At 37.4% G+C, this 11,276-nt stretch overlaps 1 protein-coding gene, 1 non-coding gene and 1 pseudogene across 2 annotated transcripts; 1 reads left to right on the plus strand and 2 right to left on the minus strand.

The window, feature by feature from the left end:
• Nucleotides 1-1,033: 1,033 nt before the first annotated feature.
• LOC130717190 (cell division cycle 5-like protein) lies at nucleotides 1,034-6,912 on the minus strand (annotated as a pseudogene).
• A 1,460-nt stretch (nucleotides 6,913-8,372) lies between these two features.
• On the plus strand, nucleotides 8,373-8,445 carry TRNAR-CCG (transfer RNA arginine (anticodon CCG)). Its single transcript has one exon. It is a non-coding gene; the product is annotated as a tRNA-Arg (tRNA).
• A 129-nt stretch (nucleotides 8,446-8,574) lies between these two features.
• On the minus strand, nucleotides 8,575-9,960 carry LOC130717191 (transcription factor MYB4-like). The gene is made up of 3 exons (XM_057567327.1): nucleotides 9,589-9,960; nucleotides 9,353-9,482; nucleotides 8,575-9,019 (listed from the first exon to the last, which is right to left on the minus strand). The coding sequence occupies exons 1-3, from the start codon at nucleotides 9,719-9,721 to the stop codon at nucleotides 8,611-8,613; spliced, it is 672 nt and encodes a 223-aa protein (XP_057423310.1). The 5' UTR covers nucleotides 9,722-9,960; the 3' UTR covers nucleotides 8,575-8,610.
• Nucleotides 9,961-11,276: the final 1,316 nt, after the last annotated feature.

Raw genomic sequence — 11,276 nt, forward strand, 5'->3', positions numbered from 1 at the left:
AAAGGCACATGTCGTTTGAACATTGCTTATATGGACTACTTCTTAAAAAATAACAACCGTTTGATTATGGCTGATACGTAAGAACCCAAAGCTTAAAAATTAAAGTAGAGCATAAGTTGATAATTCTTGAAAACTGATAAATCCCCTCCAAACATACAACCACCTTGTCAATTAAGAAACAAAAAAACAACGAAATCAAAGAATTATTCAATCTTTGGAAGGCGAAGGAAGCCGGGAGATCTTATCTGAGTTCGATTCTGCAGGATTGTCGTGTTTTAATTCATGCTTTTGATGTTGTTTCATTTTCTTTTGTTAGACGCACAGGTAATACTGTTGCGGACTTTTTGGCTAGGAACGCTGAAACCTATGCTGATTCAGTGTGGGTGGAGGAGGTTCCAATAACCGCTTCTCATCTAGTTATTTCTAATGTAATGACTCAATTGCCGGTTGGCACTTAATATTAATTCAGTTCACTTTCAAAAAAAAAAAAAAAAGGAAATAAGGATGAGAATGTATAGAGTAGTGGCTAGGAGGAAATCCTTTTAGTCAAATTCATCAACAATCAAATTCTTCTGTGATTCTTCTTGGGATTCATCCCTATAGAAATCACCACCAGGAGATATATTCTCCAGAAGCAGAGGCAATATGCAGAACAAATCCACCACAAACTCTTCACCTTATCTGTTCTTACCACCCTAGAGAGCTTACCACTTACCAGACTCTACTCTTGGCTCAAACCTCCACTATGACCGCCAAGCCTCCAAATCAAGCCACCCACTTCTTTAACCCCAAACGACCCAGCACCACCACTCCACCCCACCCAATTCAGAGCACCGTTGTTCCAAGCCTCCAATCTGAGATATTGGGTTCGTTTATGTATGCTTAAATAATAAGTGATTAATAAAGTTGAATAAAAAATCATTTACTTTAAAAGATTTTTTTAAAAGCAGAAATACACTATAAATAATTGATTATTTCAAAAACACAGCAGATTTAAAACCCTAATTCATATTGTCATTCTTAAACCTGAAGAGAATATTACCAATGTGCAGTTCAATAAGTCAAAATATGGGAAAAGTACATGCAACTATCTCAAACTCCTCATGCAATTTTTCGGTTCATCACATTTAGAAACTTTGACTGGTCATCATCATAAAATCTCATATCAACTGAACCTATACAAGGTACCTTCCAAATTCCAATAGACAAGGACTCACTTCACTCTCCATGCAATTTTTTCAGTTATACACACCGAAATCTGCATTGAGAAACTACCCACGCATGTCTACAATACATAGTTCAAAATAAAAAACTGTCTGCACAATTTCCAGCCTAATTTATCTCCTTTCCTCTACCATCAGCAACTTGCATCTTATCCGCCTCATCAAAAGCAGCACTGTTAACAGCTACCCCTGCTACACCTTATCCTCGCTTCCCTCACTAGTACTAATTTCCACTGCAGCACCCATGTCTAGCGTGTTCTCTCCATTGTAAGCATCACCGTCAGTACCAGTACCTTCCACTTTTCCATTGTCATTCTCTGCTGCAATTGTGGCATCCGGCAATTTGACATCTTCGTGCACTTCATCAGAATCCACATCCATGTCCTTTTTGGGGCTGGAAGTTCCCTGATCTTGCACAATGTCTACTTGCTGGTTAGCAGTTCCAACATGAGAAGGATCATCTGCTACAACACTTCCGTGCTCTAGCGAGTGAGGCATGTCTTTACAATTCTCTGTATCAGTTTCATTGGCTGCGGTCTCAGTTGACTCATGAGCATGACTTAGCGCCTCGATTTCTTCTTGCTGCTGTGCTAGTGCCCTGTATTGCTCCATCATAGCTTGTTTCTTTTCCAGCTCCTCTATTAGACTCACATACTTCTTTTGTAAGGTTTTCTCAAGCTCCTTTTGTTTCTGCACTTCATCCCGGAGATTGTTTATCCTGTGTGATGCAGCTAATTGCTCCTGTTTTTGCAAAGCTATAAAGCATTCAAATTCTGTTGCTGCTACGTCCATCTGCCTGAAAGTAGCCTCAATTTGGGGCCCAAGGCTTTGCTTTGCTCTCACCTGAAAATTGCAATAGACAAAATATAAACATTCAAGAATGAGTACAGGCAAGCACTCAGGCAATAAAAAGATGAGAATACTGAGAAGACAAATGCTATGAACACTCTCTTTCCAACACTTATTTATTGGTTGAAATTCATGTCGGGGCCAACAAAGTTGTGGGTCTCACTTCCAATTTAGTGGAACCCACATGCATTTCAAGGTGTAAAAGGAGAGTGTTAAAGTGAGTGTTACTAGCACTCCTCTACTGAGAATTACAAGGAAATGTCTATTTTGTCCAACAGTAAAACCAAACCAAAGGAATTCTGTTTTCTCCATGTATTTCCTACCACTTTTGACATAGGAGTGTTACTGCTCCCTACTAATGTGTTAACTTCCAACTATTTCTCTGATGCAACACGTTTTAGTTTGGTTTATTTCTAGGGTGAAATAGTACTCTTCAATTACAAACCACCTTTGTAGAGTGAATTTGTTAAAAAGAACAAAAAAGATGCTCAAATCTCAATAAATTTGATATAAGGAAGCACCTACACAAGAGCGCACAGCCGCCATCTAACAAACAAACTAAAATTTGTGGCACTGCAGGAAACGTAAACGTAGCATTTTGCAGGCAGGATTCAGTTACATACCTCATAACCTTGTGTCAAAACTATCACCTTCTTCTCAAGCCGTGCTATCTTCACCTTTCCATCTTCCAACTTATTTCTCACACTCTCAAATTCATGCTGCAAAGATGTTACCTTTTCCATGTTCCCAGCAACACTCGAGAGACCATAGGCTTCACGAGTGGGAAAGTACATAAGATCATTAAGGCAAGTATTATGTGCTTCAATAAATTCATCAAGAGGTTCACTTCCATGCCCCATCGCAATACAAAGATACCGGGCCTCTTCCTTTATCAACCTGTCAGCCTACCAAACACAACATTAAATATAGAATTTAGAATAAGTATCACCAACCCTGCCTACATGTAAGACGACATCAACAATGATATCATCGTCAAAATTAATGAGAATTAAGATAATCAGCAGCTACTAGATACAAAACTTTGCATTATCATAAAGACAAATGAACATAAATAATTAAATATTATATATATGTATAGATAATATACGACATTAAGAAAAACTGCTAGGACAGAACTTAGACAATTACATCTGAATCAAGAAGTCTCTGACTACACGAAGAAAGGAACACCAGAGAAAAACACACCCAGTCCAACTTAATTAGATGAAGGGTTATAGCTAATATAGTCAAAATCGAGATTATGCCTTTAATCAGGAAAGAGGGGGGGGGGGGTGTTCGTCGTAAATCGCATAATCTTAAGATTAATCGTAAGATTTAGCAAAATTCATATGCATATATACATTTAAAATAGCATAATAAACAAACAAAAAATGCTTTAAATAACTTGAAACACTTGAATAAAGTTGCACTTATAGTTCATAAGTCATAGAAGAGACGATGAACAGAACTTAGTCACCGGTAGAGGAGCCTCGTTGATGGTGTCAAAGCATCGCCGTCGGTGCAATGGGGAAGAGAAAGGGCTCACGAATGTGAGTGAGGGAGTGAAGGGGGCCCTGGCTGCTCGAAATAATTAGGGTTTTGCGAACTGGGTCACGTTTAGGAAACGGGTCAAGCCCACGTCACATGGACCGTGCTTAATCACATTAAGTTTCAATTTAGCCAGAAAAGGATTATGCAACTGATTTTCATAGCCCAGGTTCACAGTAATCGCATTATAGTGGGATTATGCGACTAAAATTGGGATTTTGACTGCCATGGTTATAATTGAGAAGTGAGTATACCATTCCCATTCACAGATTCTTTTCATACCCCCATGACACGGGAGAATCAATTCATAAGGGAAACGACATAAAGTCATAAACAACAACAAAATGTATCAAACCTTTAAAACTGAAAAAGGATAAACTTGCACAACTTGGTAAAACCATACAAGACTGACGGTTTACAATGGCTAGTTTGAAAATATTCACTAAGATTGCATAGTATTTGATTTTCAAAAACTACACCTTTGGTTAAACCATTACCTACTCGCATAGACAAAAATAGAAAATTATTGATAGAATAACTATCAAGAAAGGAACGGTAAACCGGAGTACCAGGAAATCTCCTGATGGAAAGAATTGTAACTAATGCATTGATTAAAGTTCAAATTGATAAAGGGATGAAAACATTGACAGATTCAAATTCTTCATATTTCATTAATATGTAGGAGGATTCTTGAAGTGTCTATTTTGGATGGTGGAATATAAATTTTGTCAAATAAGAAATTTCTGAGTAATAAATGGATAAGGCAGGAATAGTCTCAATATCTGCATAAAAAGGAAAGGGTGTCCTCCACAATGGAAATCAACTCACGTGTATTAATGGTGAGAGTTGACCAAGCTACTTACTATCAAGTGAATAAAAGAGTGCACAGATAGATTAGTAAACACATACCTCTTGCATCTCATCTTCCTCAAAATCTTCTATCAGAGGGACAACAGACCCATTTGCCGCATTCTTAGGTCGTTTCTTTTTCTCCTTACCCACTTTGTCATCAAGTGGATACTTAGCATTGTCATGCTCGAGTAAAGTAAGAAGTTCCCTTCTAATAAACTCATCCGCTTGCTCCATAGAGGTTGGTGGAACAAAGGAACTCTTGTCTCCATCATCTCTCATCAAGGAATATCTAATAAGCTCCAATGATGCAGCAGGAGGCCTAGGAAGTTGCCTTTGAAGGACTTTTGATCGTTTTCTAAGTAATGCCTGCTGTCGTGCCTCTTCTTCTGCCTTTTCTCTAGCTATTCTATCAGACATATCCTCTTCAATCTTCTCCTCTAGCTCTTCAGCATCTTCTGGAACTGGTTGCATCACTATCTGGTACTCATTTTTGGGCTGTGGAAGGCTTCCTAAACCAGTGCGTAAACTTCTTCTCAGATCAGCCTGTCTCTGTTGCTCAAGTTTAGCACTGTTAGGTGTATTCATGTCATCATTAATACGGAGCTCATCTCTAAGAGGAGTTCCCTTTGGTGCCATGCCTAAAGAAAATTCACTTCTTGTCGGCGTCATGCCAATTCTGGGAGTGAGACCGGCACCTCCAGAAGTTCAAGAGGGAGTCAGCATCGGATTTGGAGTCTGAATCTCATTTTTCTTAGGAGTAACCCCGGAAAAATCTGAAGGGTGCAACTCTGGGTTCTCTCCTCCTAACAATGGTGTCTGAGACTCCCTTAATCTGGCCAGATTTTCAGCTTCCATCATGATAGCATCTCCTTTACCAGCTGGTGTTCTCTGAGGGGTTCGTAAAGGAGTCATTCCTCGGCCAGGTGTTTGTGCATAATTAGCCAGAAGAGCATGTGTTGCACCACTACCTTCTGCAAGTTCCTCATTCCCTGCAAGATCACCGGCGTAACCCAGCTTTGCAATTTCATCCAATTTCTGATCAGAGATCTGGGGTGGCGGAAGCATCAGTTTTGACCTCTTTCTTACTGTTTCTGGGTCATTCAGCTTGTTGGCATGCAGTATAGCAGACGACGCATCTTGCCCCTCAGCAATTTTATTTTTTGCAATGTCCTGCTTTCTCAACTGTGCCTCGACGTCAACCCTCCTTTTTCCCTCAAGTTCTTCAATTGTAGTAGGGAACTTGGGCTGTTCCACCGGTCTATCTTCATCTGTAAAATCAAAAAACCCCGGAGGAGGCCTCTTCTCAAATGGAATTTCTGCATTGTAGTCTATCCCTCTCCTTTTTCTATTCCGGCGCCTGATATCAATTCCAACCGCTTTCAGCTCTCTCTTCTTTTGTAAAGATGCGAGCCTCCGGGCTTCCTCAAGTTGTTTTTCCCTAACCTTCCTTTTTGCCTTCTTTCCCTTTGTGTTGGCTAATCGGGCTCGCGCTTCAGAAAGCATCTCCTTCTCATCCTCATCCATATCAACAGGATCCGGGCGTGCAGGTTTTGACTCCGGATTCGGATCAATCTCTCCAGGACACAATTTCCGAGGATCATCACCGGGTTCATAATTGTCATCCTTCACACAGGCTGCATCAAGAAGCTTCTCGTATCGCTCAAGGCATTGGGAAGGGGTGCGGCCTACAATTGGCGCTATTGTTCTCCATTGGGTGGGCATAAGCTTAGCAAGATGAAGAAGCTTCTCATCCTCTTCTCTAGTCCACTCAGTCAGCATACAAGAAACATCATCACTCCTTATGAGGAATGGCAAGATACAGAATCATTGAGTAATAAAGAAAGAAAAGTAAGGAACATAAATGCTCGTGAAGGAAAAATGCAAGGTTTTAAATCAAGGCCCGCAACCGTGATTTCGGTTGTGACGTCAACATTTTGGAGGCGAAAGCCACATTGGTTCACAATTTTTCCCGCAACGCAATCGTGACACGACAGCGACCATTACCTCAATTTAAAACCTTGGAAAAATGCCTTAAAAAAGAATTCATGATTAAAGAAACAACAGCTTCAATAAGGGTATTTGTAGCATGTTTAGATCGATTTCTCTTTTCTCAAAATCAATTCTGACACCCAGAAGCTAAAGGTTTTGGCTTTAGAATCAATTCTAAAAGATTTCCAAACATGCACCAACAACTAACAAAATGGATAAATTAAAGAATCACTAGTGCTACTACCATTGTTATTAAAGAGTGAGGCTAAAACATAACAACAGACAACAAAGAAGCAATCATAGAATGAATGGAGACCTTTTTGATGGAAGGATCAAGCCACTCATACCAACGAGCCTTGCATTGCTTAGCAGATTTGCGAACGAGGAGGGAAGAGATACGAGCCCACTGATTCTTGCCATATTTCATCACAGATACACAGCAGCTTTGAGGATTTCATCTTCGGTGTTTTTCCAAACACCGCCCTTGATCATAATCCTCATCTTGATTGCCTACCTTAAAAAACACAGAACATAACAATTCAACAACGATTTCAGAATCACAAGTACAAGGTTTTCTTCACTAAAATCAAATGCCTACTCTGTTATCACTATCACAGTGTTCTTAACCAAATGAAAAACACTCTCAGTCTCTAGGATCAGTGATTTCACTCACCTGTGTTGTGTTGTTTGTGATGGTTTTCCTTTTGCTCAGAACAAGCTGCGAGTTCACCTTCTGTAGGACCTCTTGGCCGAGCCCCTATACGCTCTCAACCAAGACTGTGTTGTCTGGACCTAAAGACACTGTGATTGTTTTGAATAGACAATTTTTTACTTTATTTTTGCAAATCAAAAAGTGTTTCTTATGAATTAATCCATCTTAATTAATTCTTCTATAATATTTTTGTACTTGAATAATTTGAAATAAAGGTTTTTTATATGATTTTTGGATAAGCACAAAAATTAATAAAAAAATTTGTCATTTATGCATTATTGCATTGTAACATATTCGTATTAATCTAGTGGTAAACAGGCTAAAACTCGTAAAGATGAAAGCATAAGTTCAAACCTCAAAAAGTCATTTGTTAAGAGGTAAAACTACGATTTATTGGACGGATGAAAACATTTGTTAAAGACAAAAAAAAAATTATAACATACGTATAATTTTTTTATAAGGTAAAGATAACATACATATAATTAGAAGTGTGATAAAATCATTTTCCGAGAAGAAAAAAAAAAGAAGTGTGATAAAATCATACATGTTTAAAAATAAAAATATGCATTACAATCATTTCAAAACTTATGTCTACATACTTGAGAGATCATAATATCTAAGATATCTAACAAACTCATTCAATTCAATGGTGGTCTTACAATCTACATTACTCTATGTGATGAGGATAACAAGTATAAATGCGATATAATCTGAAACCACTTCATCTAACGTATATTCGTTTCCTCTTTTATATATTATGTAATGTCATATCATAGAGGTCTTAACATGAATTTTCTTAAAGTATATCTCTTAATACCTTGGTATTTGATTATCATGCTAACTGTTAATCAAATGTAGTGAGTGTTTGATTTTTAGTTGAAAATCACATTGAGTACATTGGAATTCAGGAACACTTTAAAAATGTAAGAAACTCACACATTCCATTGAGTGAAATAATTTTATATTTAAGTTTTAACCTAATTGAAATTCAAACACGCGTAATTTTTTTTAGTAACTATAACAATAGAAGTGTACCAAAAATTATAAATATAAAAGTCAGGTAGTGAGTTTACTTAAAAAGGAATTTTGATAACCCAAAAAATTGTTGTTGATTAATTAAATATCAATTATAATAGAGGAAACTAAGTCTGATTTGTAAACAACCAAATACGATATATGAGAATTTAAGCTCAATTGAAGTTCGCGTGGCCTAATGGATAAGGCGCTCGCCTCCGGAGCGGGAGATTGAGGGTTCGAGTCCCTCCGTGAACGTTTTTGTTTTTTTCGACTTTTATTATATTTAAGCTGATATTCTTCTTCACTTTAAATCAGTGAATTTAAATTTTGCACACAAATACAATGTTGGCATGTTGCACCTAAAGAATAACAGGATAACTAAAATGTAATTAATCTTAACTATATATCATGGAATCAGTATTATATTTCCATGCCCTTGTCGTGATGACTGCTGGTGAATAGATTACACCAAAATTCCATTTCTTCACCAATCTCACTATGAGCATTACTGCCCATTGTTTTTCCTGAAATATCAGAAGAGACTGTACCATTACCATGAAATCCTAGACCTTTAGCAGGTGAGTTTCTCCATGAAGATGAACCATCATTTGCAATCAACAATGTCCCAGTAACACTAGAACTAGAAGTAGCTTCCTGTGGCATATCTAATAAAGCCCCTGAACCAGAATCTGCTTCTGCCTCTTGCAAGGGATAAGTGGAGGTATTATTGATAGTAGTACTTCTCTCATTCCTCTTCAAATGAGTGTGCCAAAAATTCTTTATTTCATTATCAGTTCTTCCAGGCAATCTTGCAGCAATAGTAGACCATCTGTCACATTAATTAAGGGTTCATTAAAAAATTCATTTCATCATTTATGTATTTGCTTCAATAAACTCGATCATATCTTATATATTCAACTTAGGCATATGAATATGATATCATACGATATATCTCTGAAAATTGTATGCTACAGGTTAGTATATGGTATCTTTATAAACCGTTTATACAAATGTCATTTAGTTCATGTTTTGAAATCTTTCTATAATTAACTTTAATGTCAAAATCAATTTTGATCAGAGAAACTTAAGTAGCTTCTGGTTTTAGAATTGATTCTGAGTAGTACAAGTTACAAGACACAGTGTCAACATGCTCTGTACCTACCTGTTTCCAAGAATTCCATGCAGTTTAAGGATTGTCTCTACTTCTTCATTGCTGAATTTCCCTCTTTTAATATCCGGTCTTAAGTAATTTATCCAACGAAGCCTACAACTCTTACCACACCTTAACAAACCTAAACAATCATAATATAAGGAAATCTTATAATTAAAAAGAGAAAGCTGCAAAAAGCATTTATTAAACGTATATCAATTGGAAAAGAAGTTTTAAGTTGCACAAACCAGCTTGTTTTGGAAGTGCACGCCAGTTTCCATGGCCATGTTGTTGAATATGAGAAATCAAAATCTGATCTTCTTCTTGTGTCCAAGGCCCCTTCTTCAATCCCATCTTCTCACAACAAGGAGTCCTCACCATCTTCTTCTTCTCTGTTGTGTGCTGTTCTAAATTCTGAACTTGTATATGATGCTGAAAATGTAGACATATGGGGTCCAAATAAACTGCATGGTATTCAAAAAAGTGCTTGATACTGTTCCTTTAATTGGTTTTCCAATTCAATGTTTTCTCTCTTCAAAGCACGCACAGTTGAAATTTAAGATATGGTGGTGGTGATCTGATCACAAACTCACATGTCACAACAGAATTAATGGACCACCCAAAAGAAAATTGAAGAAATACTTTTATATATGCAACAATAATGACTACTCACCTTCTTGGTTGCTTCTCTTCAAGAATTGGGCCTCTGTATAGACTAAAGAATCATTCTTTTGGATCCGCAAGTCAAAAGTAGTATGCTCCACGGGCTAAATGGACTCATGATATTGTCTTTGTTCTACTGTTCTGCCGTCTCTTTCTATTATCTACTCGTTTAGTGCTAGAACTAGAATGTGTTTGGTCGCGAGATGCATAAAATTCAGGAAGTTGATGTCCACTGGGCTAAGAGAAAACCACATAGATCAATTAAATACCACATATTTCACTCGAAACATTAAGATATTAACTATTAAAGGTATATGTCCTCTCATTTATAAACCGTTCATCACTTTTTTTTTCAATGTGAGACTATTTACTCACATACGATACTCAAATAAAATGTCGAGTCTAATATATGAAATAAACCATACACTCAATTATTCAATTTTGAATTTAATCATGTTCAGCTACTGAGGAGGTTGACCTCCGAGATCCCTAGGTCTTGTTAGGAGCAAGAACGACATATTTGAGTTAAACACACTACTTAGATTAAATCATCCATATTTACAAATCTTGTAATCGGATAGCCTCGGAACATCGCACTCCGCAAATGTGATTATTCCAAGTGCGGCATATTACACAAAAGTCCATGGAATTGAAGAAACCTCACGCGAGAAGCAGAGATGCCCCTAAATCTCACGGGCTTGCCTATTAAAGAGGCTAACATTTGAGACCCTATAGTCTAATTGAGAACAACCTATGAGATTGAAGAAATCTTATGTGAGAAGCAAACCTTCGAGATCCCCCTAGATCTCGTGGAGCTCGGTTACCGAAAAGGCTAACCTCTAAGATCCTCAAGTCTTGTTGGGAAAGAGTTGTGACCTTTATGAGAAGCGAAAATCCGAGACCATTTAGATCTTATCGAGCTTGGGTACTTAAGAGGCTAACCTTTTAGAGTTTGAGGTCCTTATAGGTCTCATTAGGAACGACCTATTTGAGTTAAGTGTGTCGACTTGTAAAGTCTAGATTCAAAGAACTCACATCCAAGATGTGACTGGATAACATTGTAGCCTTGATTCGGTCAATAGACCGAGGAACAAAACCTTTGCCAAAGGTCGACTATTCCACATGTGACATATTACACAAAACTACCTCCCGAGCTTGCCAGCTCGATTGAGAGACAACCCAAAAAAGAAAAGTAACTTCAACAAATTTGAATATCGAAATTCAAATACATTCATTAAAAGTTCAAAAAATGTGTCAATTTAATACCAGTGAT

This window comes from Lotus japonicus, chromosome 5, assembly GCF_012489685.1.
Source record: "Lotus japonicus ecotype B-129 chromosome 5, LjGifu_v1.2".
NCBI lineage: Eukaryota > Viridiplantae > Streptophyta > Magnoliopsida > Fabales > Fabaceae > Lotus > Lotus japonicus.

Excerpts from the sequence above, each read along its gene's own strand:
- LOC130717191 (XM_057567327.1), bottom strand. The coding sequence starts at position 9,721 with ATGGTGAGGACTCCTTGTTGTGAGAAGATGGGATTGAAGAAGGGGCCT. Across the intron at positions 9,483-9,588 it reads TGCACTTCCAAAACAAGCTG|GTTTGTTAAGGTGTGGTAAG; the intron begins GTTTGTGCAACT and ends ATGATTGTTTAG. Across the intron at positions 9,020-9,352 it reads CATGGAATTCTTGGAAACAG|ATGGTCTACTATTGCTGCAA; the intron begins GTAGGTACAGAG and ends TTAATGTGACAG.